The 18152-nt window shown below is 41.3% G+C and overlaps 1 protein-coding gene and 1 non-coding gene across 2 annotated transcripts in view; both read right to left on the bottom strand.

Moving 5' to 3' along the window:
- The window catches only part of FOCAD (focadhesin), a 313963-nt gene that overhangs the window by 216149 nt on the left and 79662 nt on the right, over window positions 1–18152 (bottom strand). The window contains exons 8-10 of the mRNA XM_049635278.1: window positions 13875–14081; window positions 5076–5163; window positions 1226–1428 (exon numbers count right to left, since the gene is read on the bottom strand). Of these exons, the coding sequence (XP_049491235.1) occupies window positions 1226–1428; window positions 5076–5163; window positions 13875–14081 (498 nt within the window). The remainder of the gene's footprint in view (window positions 1–1225; window positions 1429–5075; window positions 5164–13874; window positions 14082–18152) is intronic.
- On the bottom strand, window positions 3125–3235 carry LOC125928078 (U6 spliceosomal RNA). The gene has a single exon (XR_007459550.1). It is a non-coding gene; the product is annotated as a U6 spliceosomal RNA (small nuclear RNA).

Raw genomic sequence — 18152 nt, 5'->3', positions numbered from 1 at the left:
GGGGAGGGGCAAAGGGGCAGGGAGACAGAGGATTCAAAGTGGGCAGCCCACTGACAGCAGTGAGCCCCATGCGGGGCTTGAACTCACAAACGTCGCAATCGTGACCTGAGCTGAAGTCGGACACTTAACTGACTGAGCCACCAGGCGCCCAAGAACTTCCTTCTCTCATTGCAAGTGAATTACCTATACCAAGTTTTAAAGTTCTGGACAAACAATTAGGAATTCGGATGCTGCAGTATGCAGCCAATTTGCCTATGGGCTAGTTTTTGCTGTGCCTTCAAGCAAGGAATCACAGTGCCTGGATTTTTGCTGCTAGAACATGTAACAATACGTGATTCCAGGTTTCCCTGCTTTCGAGGATGAAACAACTGTGGCAGTCACCTGCATTTATATAATGTCACTCTCCACGGAGACAGAAGATGTTTCACCTGTTTTACTTCTTTAATCCTCATTCAATCCCCAGAAAATCGGTAGTTGGGAAATAATCCCACATTTTACTGAAGGCAAAACTCAAATACCAAAAGAGAAAAGGTCTAACAAATGCAGGCCCAGAAGCGAGCCACTAACCAGATGTTGACAATACGTTTATTGTATTACGTTATCGTAACAGAGACGGTGAGATTGACAAAGCAGAATGAGGTATGCCTAGCAGGCAGGAATACGGATGGAGTGGGACAGACCCGCAGTCTTCAGACTGAAGGCCGCAGCGTAGGGGCACACACAGGAGACATCGGGAGCCATTAAGCCAAGGAAAATGGCAGAAGGTGCCACATTTTAAAAAATGGAAGTCCTAGCTCTTGCAGATGCCAGAACTTCCAGGCGTTTGAGATTCCCAGCCTTGGATTGTCCCAGATGTAGCAACACGCTGTCCTTATTAAACCGTACGACAAGAAAGGAGGATTCCTTGCTCAAATGTGTTGGAGAAGCACTAGGTTAAATTGAACTAGTTCCTTTTCTGCAGGATTTCTCAGGACCTTGAACTACTAATGTAGACGGGAAATTCAAAGAGGAAAAAAAAAATTATACGGCACTTCCAAAATTGATTTTACCCTCCCCATTCACAGTCCAGAGGAATATACTAATAGCTACACCACTGCCTGACAGAATGGTAACGTTCAAGGTGTTCACACCCAAACAGACACTTCATCGGGATGTGAGATTACCTATGCAAACCTAAGTCCCACACTGCCACCTTACTTAAGAGAAACAAGGCTGAACTCATTACCTTCTGGCGGTCGTCTCTGCAGGATTCCTGCTGTACTATTTCCAAAAGGTTTACAGCCAACTGCTGCCTAGAGGGACCTTCTTCGTCCGTGGACATACAGTCTTCCAAGGCAGTAGAAGACAGGATCTGCAGAAGGGGCATCACCAGCACCAAGGAGGCCTTTGGGATTTTCTGACCCTCAGCAAAAGAGACGAGCTTCAGAGCTATTCATCAAAACAATTCACAGTTAAGAAATTACTACCACAACCCGACAAAATGCTATTTTGTTTAAGAGTGATATGCAAAAAGTTTTCTTACCCCTTTACAATTGGGTCAGACACATAACTAAGATGACAAATCTTATCCTTTTAGAAATCGGAGGAACGTAAAAACGAACTATTATCGACAACAAGCGGTGAATGTAGGTAACTGGTAATGAAGACACTCTTAGAGAAAATACATACCACAGAGTATAAACCAACTCTTTAAGTAAATATGAATTTCTTTAAAGTACAACTCAACTGTTGCCCTTGTACGGTCAGGTCCTTCTACTGTCCTCAGCGGACCCAGAGACCAGAGTTCCTGATCAGTGGGTTCTAAGACCGATGTGCATGCTTCCCTGACAAACCCAGGTGAGAATTATATTGAGATGCTGAAGCAGGCGTGTCCTTCACTGTAACTGCTAAAAAGCTGATCAGGAAAAATCTCAAAGTCCATCACCAGCAACCATCAAACTCATTCTTATAAATGATGTTTTAACATGGACACTCGGCTTACACATCAGAAACATACGCACGAATGGGTAACAAGTTAGTTACGTGTATAATCTCCCCTAGACCGTTAACATAATGAGTTAAGGCCTAAATATCTATTTCTTCACAATTATTAGATGAACACTAATTTACGGAAAGATGTCATTCATAGGATTCAGAGCTAGAGTACCAAAGTAATCATCTGAATTACCCATCGCAGCAAAAAAAAAAAAAAAAAAAAAAAAAAAAAAAAAAAAAAATTCTACGAGCCTTAAGTCAGGTCAAGGAGTTGCCAATATTTTCTTTCGATCAGAGGTCAAACCTGGGCTGCACCCGCGTGGCGGCCGTGACGCACAGCCGCCAGCCCGGGGGGCTCGTTCCTCCGGTTACTGGGGTTGGTCTCAGCCACGATCGCCGCCAGGGACCTGACTCCGCTGCACTGCCACTTGGGCAAATGGCATTGCCAGCCCAACTTCCAGGGTCTGGAGCGTGACCTGACCCAGCACTTGGCCGGGGCGCCGGCGGTGAAGGCACCGAAGGTCTTCGCGCAGGACCCAGCCCCCGACCAAGCCACTGGTCCTCTCCCTGCAGGGCTGGACAGGCACTGGCAAGTCCTGTGTCAGCTCCCTGCTGGCGCACCGCCTTCGTCCGGGGTGGCCTCTGCAGCCCTGTCACGTGCACCACTTTTCCCTGCCATCCACTTCCCCCATCCCAGCCCCATGGAGCACCACAAGAAGGATCTTAAGAGCTGGGTCCAGGGGAATCTCGCTGCCTGCAGCCACTCCCCCTTCCTCCTCGATGAGATGGACAAGCTGCTCCCCGCCTCTTCAGTCCATTACTCTTGGCCCCTTGCTCTGGCACCATACTCTCAACCCTCCATTCCACACCCTGTGTCCCAGTGTCGTAAAGACAGGCTGAGACTTCTCAGTCTCCATGAACAGAGGGACTCAAGCTGCCACGTGGGCCTGGTTTTTTAAGTGTTTAATTTTCTAAGAGAACAAATACAATAAACTTAGCCATGGGACCGGGGTGGGGGGGGTGAGGGGTGGGGGGCAGGGAAGAAGTCAAACCTAAACATGGTATGAAGTCCAAACACCTGTTACTCTAACACTACTAATTGACCTTTTCTGCCTAGGTATCAGGGGGGTTTTTTCCCCCATTAAGTTTTAAGCATCTGGAACGCTTCACAAATTCGCATATATCCTTGCACAGGAATGCAAATCTTCTCTGTATCGTTCCAAGCCATGAGTCTTAATCCAAGATTCTCTCTGAGAGATTAGGAAAATCCATCACCTTTTATGAAATAGGAAATGCATAGAGTTCTATCTTCCTTGTTATAAATCTTCCAGGCATTTTTAGAGGTCGCTATTTACAATCAAGGCGAGTGTTTAATAACGAAGCAGCATAACCTTTGTATTACCGCTGCGCATTTAGCAAATTCGAAATCATCATCCTCTTGGTGCTCCTGTTTGAACGCACTCTTGCCCAATAGACAAACAACACACCTTCCCTACTTTGCAACATAACATCCCGGATGATAGAAATGCTCGAAAACAAGATCGCACGGCTGGTTACACAACTCTGTAAAGTCATTAAAAAAAAAAAAAAAAAAAAAAAGCTACTTTACACTTAAAAACGGGGAACTTTATGATAAATAAACTGTACCACAAGAAAGCTGCTAAGAAAGAAAGAAAGAAAGAAAGAGAAAGAGAAAGAGAAAGAAAAGAAAGGAAAAGAAAGGAAAAGAAAAGAAAGGGAAAGAAAAGAAAAGAAAAGAAAAGAAAAGAAAAGAAAAGAAAAAAGAAAAGAAAAAAGAAAAGAAAACAGAAGTATGGCTGTCTAAAGTGCTAGCGTTGGCAAATTATACCCGCGGGAGGACGCCATGTGCACCACCAGAAGAACAACATCAACCAAAAAGGCAAAAGCAGTTCAGAAAGAGCCTCAGGAGGGCCTAAACAAGGCCAACAGACAAACAGCGCGGGAAGCCAAGGGTCCCCTCCACTTGCTAGAGCCATGGTCAAGACAGATTGTAAACAGGAGACCAACTGACCCTCAAAATCGTGATGAATTAAAATGCCCACCATGAAGCTCCCCGTCGGGGTTTACCTCAAGCACTTGAAAATGACGGTGGGGACAGATCCACAGATCACGGCACCAAGCAACATAATCTAGTCGGATCCTACATGACTACACGGATCGTATTAGACCGAGTAAAGCAAGGCGACATTAGCATAAAAGCTGCGTTTTAAAGGTATGACATCCTTGCCAATCTGTCAGCCCTAGCGACTGGATTCTTTACCATATTCTTAAAAGGAATATTTTTAAACTCCCCTCCCACCCCCCCTTTAACCCCATCCCTCACCCTCGTTTCAAATCAATCCTGGATAGTCAGAAGAATGTTATCTTTCATTTGTTTCCAGCTAGGTTGATACAGTGACTATAAATTAAATCGTGTTCCAGGTTGCAACGGTTTTAAATAGGAAAGGTATATAGAGTTTAAAAAATGAATACAAATGCTATTTGTACCTTTCTTTTGTTTCAGGCGTTTTATGCTATTGACTTTCAATCTGATGTACACTGTGAATAAGTTGAGATGCCCTTCAAAATATTTACCAATGTCATTGCTACAGGATGTAGATTATAACATCCTAACGCACAGCTGAGATAACTGGTAAATTATGGCATAAGGAGCCTTGCAGAAAACACCTTGCTGGGGGCGCCTGGGTGGCTCAGTCGGTTAAGCATCCAACTTAGGCTCAGGCCATGACCTCACGGTTTATGGGTTCGTGCCCCGCATCGGGCTCTGTGCCGACAGCTCAGAGCCTGGAGCCTGCTTCGGATTCTGTGTCTCCCTCCCTCCCTCTCTTCCCCTCCCCCACTCATGCTCTCTCTTTCAAAAGTAAATAAACATTAAAAAAAAAAAAAAATTACCAAAAAAACCGCCACCTTGTTGGGTAATAAAAACAAAGTTCTACTTTGTTCCTTAATTAGGAAAATTCTAGAATGGACACTCAAAGTATATAGGACTTTATAGCACAACCTAATACATAGTTCAAGTGAGTCCTGCTACCACTCATGTTAGATTTACGATTTACTCTTGTGAGAGTATTTTTATTTACCCAGACTTAAGATCGGCTTCTGCTGACTTGCCGGAGTCTGTAGAAGCAGTAAAGCTATTCCAATTATGACCAGTTCAACAGGAAAATCCTAAAAGAAAAACAAGAGTGGAATTAAAGAGGTTCCCAGAGCCATGCTTATTTAACACATATCCAGGAAGAGTACATACATATAACATGAGAGATCTTAAACCTATTGTACAACATTTTTTTTTAATTTTGTATTTTTTTTTTTCAATATATGAAGTTTATTGTCAAATTGGTTTCCATACAACACCCAGTGCTCATCCCAAAAGGTGCCCTCCTCAATTGTACAACGTTATTTACAGTAAGCCTGCTCTCCTACAGGAAGGATGGTGACTCCCACGGCAGTGACACGTAAATTCAAAACGTTATCGCACCTGGCTGAAGAGCCTAGGCTATATCCCAAATCACTTTAAAGCAGAAAACTCCGTAACACAACAGACTGACAAGTCTTCAAAAACAATTTTTCAAACCACTGAAAACCTATGTGAAATACTACGAGATACTTCATTTCTGCAAAGTAGCTCAACTAATCCAGACTATACAACTTAAGTAAAGAACTACACTTACCAAATTTTAGTAAGTCATGGTATTTTTATAAAAGAAACAATAGTACCCAGGGAGGCAGAAATTATTTTTACATGACAGTAATCTATTAGGCACATTTAAATGTAGCAAAGCAATAACCATAGAAACTGAAAAATATTTTCATCAAGTATATAAATGAAATGAAAAAGAAGAATGTGAACATCAAGTTCTAATAAATAAATTGCAAAAAACATAAGATATTATTTGAGCTTTCTAAATAAAGAAAACATTAACGTATTCTGGAACTAAAGAAGAAAGGTCCAGGCTTTTGCTTAAATTTTCCTGAAGTTACTTCATTTCTGAAATTTTACAGAAACACCTGCCGAGCAGAAGTGTCTAGGAACTGTGAAGACAGGAAAGGGAAAAAAAAAAGGAAAGGAAAAAAAAAAGGAAACAAGAGCTAGAACCAAGTGTTAAGAAAACACTTGGAGAAAACAACTTAGTCTGACAAATTCAAAATTATAATCTTGGAAATACTCTCAACTCCGGCACCGTATGTAATAAATAAACATCCACATCTCTGTTATACCATTTAAAAAGTGAAAATAAACTGCACACTCTTCCAAAGCGCTTATTTATGGACTTCTCAAAACCAGCAAAGAAAGAAAAATTGTGAATTGTTTTAAAGGAATATTTTCTAAGGTGTGTCTTTGGGCCTATACCTGCTCACTGTTTTGAAATACAGTTGAGAACAACGAAGCAATGGTTATCTACTTGAGGACAATCAATACATTTTGAAACCAATATGCTTACTGTATATACCGTCATACTATTCTTTGCCATTATCTTTTTGTCAGTTTCATTTCAAATTCTGCACGTCCACTTATTTTTTATTTTTTTATTTTTAGAGAGCATGCACAAGCAGGGGAAAGGCGGAGAGAGGGAGAGAGGGGGAGAGGGGGAGAGAGGGAGAGAGAGAGAGAGAGAGAGAGAGAGAGAGAGAGAGAGAGAGAATCTTAAGTAGGCTCCATCCACACCCAGTGCAGAGCCTGACATGGAGCCTGATCCCAAGAACCTGGGATGATCACCTGAGCTGAAATCAAGAGTCGGATGCTCAAGCAAGTGAGCCACCCAGGTGCCCCTCCGTGCCCCATTTAAAAAAGAAAAAGTAGGGGCGCCTGGGTGGCTCAGTCAGTTGAGCGTCCGACTTTGGCTCAGGTCATGATCTCATGGTTTGTGGGTTCGAGCCCCACGTCAGGCTCTGTGCTGACAGCTCAGAGCCTGGAGCCTGTTTCAGACTCTGTATCTACCTCTCTCCCTGCCCCTCCCCACTCATGCTCCATCTCTCTCTCTCTCTTTCTCTATCTCAAAAATAAACATTAAAAAAAGTTTTTAATTTTTTTTTTTTATGTTTTTATTTTTGAGATAGAGACAGAGTGCAAGCAGGGGAGGGTCAGAGAGAGAGGGAGACACAGAATCTGAAACAGGCTCCAGGCTCCGAGCTGTCAGCACAGAGCCCGACACAGGGCTTGAACTCATGAACCGCGAAATCATGACCTGAGCCAAAGTCGGCCACTTAACCAACTGAGCCACCCAGGTGCCCCCAAAATTTTTTTAATTAAAAAAAAAAAAAAAAGCAGCAAGGTCATTTAAATTTCAAATTTCCTGGCTACCAACAGGATCACAGACAAATGAAAGTATGACTTTATACCAAGGCCATCACTGCAAAGCCTTTTTCACACAAGCTATCACCACAAGGGCCACAACGTAGGTTTTCAGGATCCTGACACGACTAAGTGGATGGAACTTAAAGGTACGAAGGCCCAGGTACAAAAGGCATTCTCCAAGAGGGAGACTGGCCTGTTCGGAACACAAGAAAACGAGATGGAGAGCAAGGCACCAAAATGAAGGAAAAGGAATAGCAGGGGGATTACACTAGATAATCTTAACTTGCGTCCAGTTCCGGGAAGTTTTTTTGTTGGATTAGTTGATTTTTTAATGGAGACCAAGGAATGGTAGCACTTCATGAGGTCTTTTTTTTTTTTTTTACTTTTCTAATTTTTAGTTTCTTTATGTTAAATATAATTTATTGTCAAATAGGTTTCCAAACAACACCCAGTGCTCCTCCCAACAGGTGCCCTCCTCAATGCCCATCACCCACTTTCTCCTCTCCCCCACCCCCCCATCAACCCTCAGTTTGTCCTCAGTATTTAAGAGTCTCATTGAGGTCTTTTAATAAAAGACAGTGTTAAACATGTCACATGACACTCCACATCCTACCAGCATTGATCCTGTAACTCGTGCCTCTTGCCGCAGACCAGTGAGAGGTCCAGAGGACAGGGCAGTTAAAGCCCCATCAGCAGAGGCTTGACAAATGGACAACAGAAGCTCAGAGGTAAATGCTTCCCCCTTTTATCTGGATCCTTCTGGAGGGTTCTGAAACGTACTTCATAACACTTCTCAGAATAATCTGTGAGATCAAGCAGCTGGTTGCTTGTGGCACAGGGAAACACGACGACACTTGTACGGTCTCCCCCTGCTCTTGACTTTAGGGAAACTCGGGGCTTACTTCTGGAGGAGCCCAGGCTAATTCAGAGCCTATCTGGAGAAAGGAAGTAAAATATAAAAAGAGGAGGACATACCTTTACACTGGGCCACAGATGTCATAAGACTTTTTTTAAGTTTATTTATTTATTTTGAGAGAGAGAGAGACATGGCATGAGTGAGGGAGGGGCAGAGAGAGAGAGAGAGAGAGAGAGAGAGAGAAAGAGAGAGAGAGAGAACCGCAAGCAGCCTCCGCACTGTAGTGAAGAACCTGATGTGGGTCTTGAACTCATGAACCGTGAGATCATGACCAAGAGCTGGACGCTAAATCGACTGAGCCACCCAGGTGCGCCAGATGTCATAAGACTCTTAAAGTAGCAAACTTTGGAATCCACACTTTTTTCACTCAATGCAAATGAAAGATAATCACTGAGACACTAAGTACATATACTGGGCCTAGAGATGCAGCTATGAACAACATAATATGGAAATCTTTTGTTTTGTTGTTGTTGTTGTTTGTTGTTGGTTTGTTTTTCTTTTTTTAAGTAAAAACAAGGTATGAAAAAAGGCTACATCAGAGCTAAGTATCTGCAGCAGACACAACAGAGATGTAGCCCAGCTCGCACAATCCCCCAGGGCCATGACTTTACCAAATCCCCTGGTCCTCCGGTCAGAGTGGACTGATTCAAGCTGGGCCAATCAGGTCAGTTTTCCTAAGACTCTGAAAACTTAAACTGAGACACACAGTGAAGAAAGGTGAGGGGAACTGAGTCAACTCGCGGCAAGGTCCTCAAAGACACAGGTTCCTGGCCTTACCAAAAAGGAGATGTTTAGCTCTTGAATCACTTTGACAGCTACCCAGTCTCTCCACAGTATCATTTTTGTCTAACGTTGCCGACAAGAGTAAATAAAAGTATTTTGCTTGAAGTGGAAAAGGACCTTGGTTATGATCATCCAAACAGAGCTAAAAAGAGCTCAAGTAAGACCATATCCGCTGAAACTAATATAGCATAATAAATGCATCCATCTTCAGTATGCAATGACACATCTCTAAGATAGGAACAGAAAAATAACAAAGGGGGAAAGAAAAGTTAATGTAATACTTGAACTGCATATCCAGCTGATAAAAGCCAGTGATATAGAAATATAGATATAGCCTCAGCCCAGGTAATAAGAGTGTTTTATTCTACTTTGGTTTTTTTTTTTTTTTATGTTTTATTTATTTATTTTGAGAGAGAACATGCATGTGAGCAGGGCAGGGACGGGGGGGGGGGAGGGAGGGAGGGAGGGAGAGAGACAGAGAGAGAGGGAGAGAGACAGAGAGAGAGAAAGAAAAGAAAGAAAATCCCAAGCAAGCTCCATGCTCAGCACAGTGCGATGAGGGGCTTGATCTCATGATTGTGAGATCATGACCTGAGCTGAAATCAAAAGTCAGATGCTCAGCCAACTGAGCCACCCAGGTGCCCCTATTTTATTATATTTCAAATTACAGTGTATATATAGCCCTAAAGGATATAGGTTTGCAAATTAATTTTCTTAGGCTTTTTTTTTTTTTAACCTCAGAAACTCTGGGCCACAGGTGGAGGCAGGAAATTACCTAACACAAGTATCTTAACAGTTCTATTTATATTTACTTCTTTCTAAAATTATTAGGTATTGAGCAAAAGGAAGACATCATAAATATGAATGTCACAGGCATCATTTCATTGTTTTCAATTAAAGTAGTCTGTCATTCCATAGGCCAATAGCCTTAATGAGCACACATGAAATAATTCTCAAAGTATTAGCAAGCCATATCCAACAGTATATTTAAAGGATCATATATCATAATCAAGTGGATTTATTCCAGGGATGCAAGGATGGTTCAATCACAGATCAACATATTACCCCACATTAACAGAACGAAGAATAAAAACCATACGGTCATCTCAACAGATGCAGAAAAAGCATTTGACAGGGGCACCTGGGTGGCTCAGTTGGTTAAGCGTCCGACTTCGGCTCAGTTCATGATCTCACGGTTTGTGGGTTCAAGCCCCACGTCAGGCTCTGTGCTGACAGCTCAGAGCCTGGAGCCTGCTTGGATTCTGTGTCTCCCTCTCTCTCTTCCCCACCTCTACTCTCACTTTGTCTCACTGTATCTTTCAAAAATCAATAAATGTTAAAAAAAAAAAAAAAAGCATTTGACAAAACTCAACAATCATTTATCATAAAAAAAAAAAAAAAAAACTTCAACGAAGTGAGTAGAGTTGGAACATACTCTAAAATAATAAAGGATATATATGACAAACCCACATCTCACATCATACTCAATGGTGAAAGTTAAAAGCTTTCCCTTTAAGACCAGGAACAAGACAAGGATGCCCACTCTCACCCCTATTATTCAACGTAGTATGGGAAATCCTAGCCACAGCAATGAGGCAAGCAAAAGAGATAAAAGACATCCAAATTAGAAAGAAAACTGTCACATTTGCTGATGACATATACTACATACAGAAAACCCCAAAGCCTCCACTGAAAAACTATTAAAATAAATGATTTCAGTAAAGTTGTAGGATACAAAAATCAATATACAGAAATCTGTTGCATTTCTATACACTGATACTAAACTATCAGGAAGAGAAATTAGGAAAACAATCCCATATACAACTGTTATCAAAAAAGAAAAAAATACACAGGAATAAATTTAACCAAGGAAGTAAAAGACCTGTACTCTGACAACAATAAGGGACTGATGAAAGAAAATGAAGAAGATGAAAATAAATGGAAAGATATTCATTCCATGTTCATGGGCTAGAAGAATTATCGTTACAACGTCCATACTTCCCAAAACTATCTAAAGATTCAAAACAATCCCTATCAAAATACCAATAGAATTTTTCACCAAACTAGAACAAATAATCCTAAAATTTGTGTGGAACCACAGAAGGACCTCAAACAGCTAAGGCAATGTCGCAAAAGAACAACAAAGCTGGAGGTATCACACTCCCAGGTTCCAAATTATACTGCAAGTTTACAGTAATCAAAACAGTATGGTACTTACACAAAAACAGACACACAGATCAATGGAACAGAACAGGGAGCCTGGAAATAAACCGACACTCCTACGGATGATTAATCTTCGACAAAAAAGGCAAGAATATACAATGGGGAAAGGACAGTCTCTCAAATGTGCTGGGAAAAACTACACAGCTACCTGCAAAAGAATGAAACTGGACCACTGTCTTACATCATACACTAAAAAACTAAAAATGGATTCAAGCCTTACTATAACACTTAAAATTATAAAATTCCTGGAAGAAAACATAGGCAGTAAGCAATCAGAAGTTGGTCTTAGCAGTATTGTTTTGGGTGTTTCCTGAGGCAAGGACAACAAAAGCAAAAAACCGATGAGACTGCATCAAAATAAAAAGCCTTTGCACAGCAAAGGAAAGGAAATCATTGACAAAATGAAAAAGCAATCTACGGGACAGGAGATCATTCGCTAATGATCTGATGAGGGATTAACATCAAAATGTAAGAAGAACTGTGTTTTTACATATTTTCTATATCTTATCTAGAAATATTATGTCATAAACAGCAGATGTTATATATCTAATAGGTATGGTTATATATATTTATACATCTAAATAGGGCTTTGATCTATAATGATTATCCTTGTTATATACAATATACAGTAGAGATAACAGATTTTATGTAATAGAGATAAAATATTGATCTTTATAAAATAGAGATATTCTATTACTATAGAATATATACCACATATTACTATTACACATATCAATATATATTATATAACACAAACACATCGTTGACAAATTGACAAATTTGCCTTCCTTGGCTCCCACTTCCCTCTAAAATCTACATCCCCTTTCTGTTTCCTACCTATCACTTACTCCTTTATTCTAATTTGGTTCCAGCACTCCAAACTGCTTCCTCTAATGCAAACAATAAACTTCTACTCACTGCATCCTAACAGTACTTTCCATACCTTATTTTAAATACTCTTAGCATGACAATGCTGGCCATTCACCTTTTGGAAATAGGAGATATTCCTTCCCTTGATTTTCACGTCCTCAGTCTCTTCGGTTTAACATGTAATCCTTCTAGCCATCCTCTCTCCCCATTTTCAGTACACTCTAGCCCCTGGAGTTCCATGAAAACCCACGCAATGCAATCCCATGGCTAAAACTCCCACCCCGAAGTAGATGTCTACAAAGCTACACCTTTCGCTTAAGCTTCTATCCTGAATTTCAAAACCACATACCCAACTATCTATGATTCATATATACCTCACACCAAGTCTCCCTAAAACCAAGATCTGTCATCTTCCCTCCAACATCTGCTGCCATTCTTCCAAGTGAATGGCACCATCCAGTTGCCCAAAAGAGAAAGCTGAGACTCTTGTCAAGGAACTTCTCCTTTGCCATCTAATCAGTCACAAAGCCCTACTGACTTCGTCTCCCACATCTCTCTTTTCCTACTCTCTTGCTCTCCATCTTCTACTCTTTCCTACTCTCATCTCCTAATCAGCCCCTTGCTATGGACAGAAACATGCCCCGCCACACAAATAAATATGCTGAAGTCCTAACTACCAATGTGACTACATTTGGAGTGCAGAATTAAAGTTAAATGGGGTCATAAGGGTGGGGCCCTCATCCAGGAAGAATAGTGTTCTTTTAACAAGAAGGAATGGCTCACTCTTGCTCTCTCCCCACCCTGTGAGAACGCAGCAAGGAGGCAGCTATCTACACGCCAGGAAGAGATTCCTCACCAGAATCCAGTCAGCCAGCACCCTGGCCTGGGACTTCCTGGTCTCCAGAAGCGTGAACAACGAGTTTGTGTCGTTCAAGCCACCCATCCCGTGGTAGTTTGTTACAGCCACCCCAACGGTCTAAGACGTGGCTCCTCACTGCCTGCCCCAGTAGTGTTGCCCTGCTCTAAAAACCTCCTCCACTCTCCCACCACAATGATCTTCCACACCCGAAAACAGGAGGGCACCTCCATGCAGAAAGGTTGCAATAGCACGCCTCGCTTAGAAGATAAAGTGTAAATTCATTCGTGTGGCACAGAAGACCTTTCGTGGTAGGCCCAGCCTCCTCTCCTACATCTTGATCGGTCAACAGTACCTCATTGACACCTTGTTTTCTGAAAAGGTCACGCCTGCCCAGCTTGCTCATGTTTCTGTGTTTGGGCACATGCTGTTCCACAGCTGGAATGCCTCCCCAACACCTGGTTTGTATCAGGCAAACCCCTCTTCAGACTTCCTCAAATCTGAACTCAAGGCCCTGCTTCCCTTAATTTGTACTCCCGCTGCACTTTCCAGATCCTCCCAGAAAAGCATTTAATTTACTGTCCTCCATTTATTTGCGTTATTTATTTGCACGTTTGTAAGTCTCTTGGGGTCACAGACTGTACCTTCTCTTGTATGTATTCTACAGGGTCGAGCATATAATAGGTGCTCAGTACTTGCGTTGTACGTGAATAAATGAAAAACAAAATGCTACAGGGGTAGACCCTTAACTGGTGCTCCAAATTTAGTGACTCGTTTTTATAACAGACGACAGCAGTAGCACATTAATAGTATGATCTAATGGTATTTGATCAAAACACCTTTGACATGCAATGAAGTAAAAGAATACACTCACCCTGCTTTGAAAGGCCCACTTAAGTGACAACAGGGATATTAAAATTTCGTACTATCCTTACCTCCTTCAGAAGTTCAACGCTGTGCTCTAAAAGGTGAATTAACGAGGAGCATTCCCCAGTTATCTTTAAGCTGACTTCACAGACACACAAGAGCTGAAGGGTCAGCTGGCTAAGCTGAATTTTCCAGAAAATGGGATGACGCAGAAGGCTTAAATATACTTCTTCAATAAACGTCATCACTTCTGTTGTCTGGACCAAATCTTTTACCTGTTTAAAAAACAAATTAATTGTATGATATTAAAACAATATACAAAACCAAAGGGTAATTGTAAACTACACAGGAAGCTTTAACAATATTTTTCTCCAAATGTATGAAGACTTCCAAGAAATGAAGAAGTGTACAAAACTCAAAGAGGATTAAACCATGGATCAACTCCACCTTTTTCTGTCACTAGCCAAAATACAATTTGCTACTGTTTTCATTGCTGCTGGCTGGTCCAACTTCTTTTCTTTTCTTTTCCTTACTTCTCTGAGTGCAGATTTTTTTTTTTTTTAAAGACAAATTACATGACACTGCCAACATGTTGAAGGAAATTAATTAAAGCTGGTTTTGAGTGCTCCAAATGAACTCTCCTTTCTACAATTCCAACATAGTTACCTGGAAGAAATGGGTTGGCATGTTAGTCTATGTACTACTAAGCCCTTCACCTGGAGGTTATTTGCTCAGACAACCTTAACTGAGGGCATCATTTCCACACTTGGCAGATGCAATGGAAGACCATATTCAAAGGGTAGGATGTCTACTCAACAGGCTAATGTATTAGATAGGAAGGACTTGGGTGTTCTTGAAAATCCCAATTCAATTCAAACCCAGCTGTTCCGATCAAAATTCTGGAGTTGGTATTAAGGATATGGTCCTACTCACAGACACATTGGCATTTCCCAGAGATTCCAAACAATGAACCATCTGCTTCAATCCGAAGCCTCATGTCTGTTAAATTCATCAAGAGGAAAGCCTACAGCTGACCAGCTGTACCTTTCACCAGTTGTTACCACCATAATAACCCAAAATGACTTTAAGTTATACCAAGAGAAAAATCAATGGCTAGCAAACAAAAGAAAAAAAAAAGATATTAAAAGATCAAGGGAGATAGAAAATACTAAGTTATAAAAAATAAATGTGAACAGTCCAACAGCTAAATTATTTTGCCCTTTTGCAAATATACAATGAGAAAGGAAAAAGGCCACCAAGAAAATGGATTTAAAACAAAGCCTCAAGTTTATTGGACAATGTATTTCCTTGAGTGTATTTTTTTGTGCATACTTGAAATTTTCCATAATAAAAAAATTGGGGGACAACCTCAGCAAGTTAGCATCAAAGGCTCTCTAACCTGTAATATCACCAAAATTTGTAACAATATTTATGAAGTAATGTTCTTTCTTGATGTAGCAATAGGTCATGTACAATAGACAACATGTGCGATGACAAGAGTCACAATTAAAAGGAATGAATCAAAGTCTTGGACAAAGTCAAAAGTGATGTTTAAGGCAGGTAAATCCAAAAAAAAAAAAAAATACAATTCCACAAATACAACATGGAAGAACAACTGGTGTAAAAAGAAAACAGGATTTCCTTGACTATGATTTCAGCCATCAGTGGCATGGCTTTCTCTAAAATAATTTTTCTTTTAATTAACGAGATACTACTCAAGTGCACAGTATGGGTCACACCACAAGTACAGGAGTATATTCAGCTCTAAAAAGAACATTTCATAATGATACATTCTGAGCCATGATAAGCTAAAGAATTCCTGGCAACGGACAGGGAAAAGTCTGGAAACATTGGTAAAGAAAGTGATGAAGGAAAGAAAGGAGGGGAGGATGGAAAGGAAGAAAGGGAAAGAAAAGAGAAATAAACATAAAACAGGATGTAGATGGGCTCTTTTTAAAGCCTACTTTGTTCTGTTCTACGAAGAAGGGAGACTAATGGGTAAAATCTTAGGAAAATGCAGGTCAATTAGAAGTACTTGAAGAAAAAGGTTGCCTTGCAAAATCGCATGCTTCCGATCACTAAAATATTTCATTAGTCATGGGATGGTTATCTCAGAGAACTGAAGAAACACCTGGGAAAATGCCTCAGTGGGAAAACGCATGACATCGCCACTAAGATCCCTCCAGATGTGGAGATTCTTCATATTCTAATAAAGCCGATTTGTAACATGATTAAATGTATTTATGTCGCTAGCTCCATTAGTTCAAAATGATGTATCCCTTTTTTGTTCACCTGTCATGACTCTATTAAACAAGCCACAGACTGCCAGAAAGGTTCCACAGAGCTCACTGCTAGAAGTTATTTAGGCTTGTCAATAATCGGTTCGTAAGGATGAATGCAAACATTCATCAAAGAACCCCGAACAGTTTCAGGCAAGCATGCGGTGGCAAAGTGCGCCCCGGTTCAAGATGTTCTGCCTACACACTGCTTTATTGCCCACACAAAACAAAAGCTTTGGAAAAAGCCACAGGAGAATTCATTTTAATTAACGTTTCTCGGCCTTGATTACAGGAAAGCCTATTTATGAGTCGCAAAGGAAAGATTCACTCGAGTCACTCTTTGGGAGCACAAACTTAAAACCGGTCATCTGTGACCTCAAGTGATCGCTCTGAAAAATATTCACAGATTCCCTCCATCAGCTAAGCAACATGGGGCTCAGAGTCTAGGCAAAAGACAAACCTCGATGATAACGTGGGATGGCCTGACAAATTAACTCACAACACTAATATCTCAACACACGGGCAACTGGTTTTTTTTTTTTTTTTTTTTTTTTGATCTGTGGTTATAGGGGCGCCTGGGTGGCTCAGTCAGTTAAGCATCTGGCTTAGCATCTCATTTCTTCAGCTCAGGTCATGATTTCATGGTTGTGAGATCAAGCCCCACATCTCGCTCTTCACTGAGTATGGAGGCTGCTGAAGATTCTCCCTTTCTCAGGGCGCCTGGGTGGCTGAGGAGGTTCAGCATCCGACTTTGGGTCAGGTCATGATCTCACGGGTCACGAGTTCGAGCTCCCTGTCAGGCTCTGTGCTGACAGCACAGAGCCTGGAGCCTGCTTTGGATTCTGGGTCTCCCTCTGTCACTGGTCCTCCTCTGCTCATGCTCTGCCTTTCTCTCGAAAATAAAAATAAACATTAACCAAAAATGGTTTTTTAATGTTTTTTTTCAAGATCCTCTCTTCCTCTCCCTCTGCCCCTCTCCTGCTCCTGCTTGCTCGCTCTCAAAAAAAGAAAAACATTAAAAATTTTTAAGAATTAAAAAAATTTTCCAATCTGCAGTTACGGAGACATTAGCTCATATTTCTCCCTTGAACTTCCTAGGCATTGGATCCATACCTGTTAGACATCTTTTTTTTTTTTAATTTTTTTTTTAACTTTTTTTTATTCAGTTTTTGAGAGATGGAGAGAGACAGAGCATGAGTGGGGGAGGGGCAGAGAGAGAGGGAGACACAGAATCCGAAGCAGGCTCCAGGCTCCGAGCTGTTAGCTCAGAACCTGACGCGGGGCTCGAACTCACGAACCGTGAGATCATGACCTGAGCCAAAGTCGGACACCTAACCGACTGAGCCACCCAGGCGCCCCTAGACATCTTTTATCCATCTACTTCGAAATAAGAGAATATGTATACTTGTCTTAACTCCCTTACTAGACTGTGGGCTTCTCACGAGCACAGCAAGAAGCATCAGGGTCACTGTGTATGTCGTAGGGAGACGCGTGGAAACTGGAATCTAGCCAGCACTCAGCTGGTCAAGCCCTGCATCCTCAAGGCTGTATCTTCCCCAAGACAAACCTTTTTCTAACTTGTACAGAGGTCTTTTTTTTTTTCCTTGTAACTTTTTTAGTGTCTAGCACAAGGAGAAACTCAACTCAAAACTCTTTTCCCCTGGGAAGTCTTTCTTAAACAACAAAAAGTGTTCATTCTTACTAATCCTAAAATGGATTATGTTGATGTATATCTTTTTTTACTTGATTTTATTTATTTTCATGTTTATTTATTTTTGAGGGGGGGGGGGGCAGTACGAGCATGGAAGGGGCAGAGAGAGAAAGGAAAACACAGAATCCGAAGCAGGCTCCTGGCTCTGAGCTATAGCACAGAGCCCAACACGGGGCTTGAACTCATGAACCGTGAGATCGTGACCTGAGCCAAAGTCAGACACTTAACAGTATGAGGCACCCAGGAGCCCCTAAACTTTATTTTTAATGCTTATTTTTGAGAGAGAGACAGAGAGAGACAGAGAAAGAGAGAGAGAGAGCGAAAGAGAGAGAGCGAAAGAGAGAGAGCGAAAGAGA

This window comes from Panthera uncia, chromosome D4 (genome assembly GCF_023721935.1).
Source record: "Panthera uncia isolate 11264 chromosome D4, Puncia_PCG_1.0, whole genome shotgun sequence".
NCBI lineage: Eukaryota > Metazoa > Chordata > Mammalia > Carnivora > Felidae > Panthera > Panthera uncia.
The sequence above is the reverse complement of the archived record's forward strand: the minus strand, read 5'-3'. Positions and strand labels throughout refer to the sequence as shown.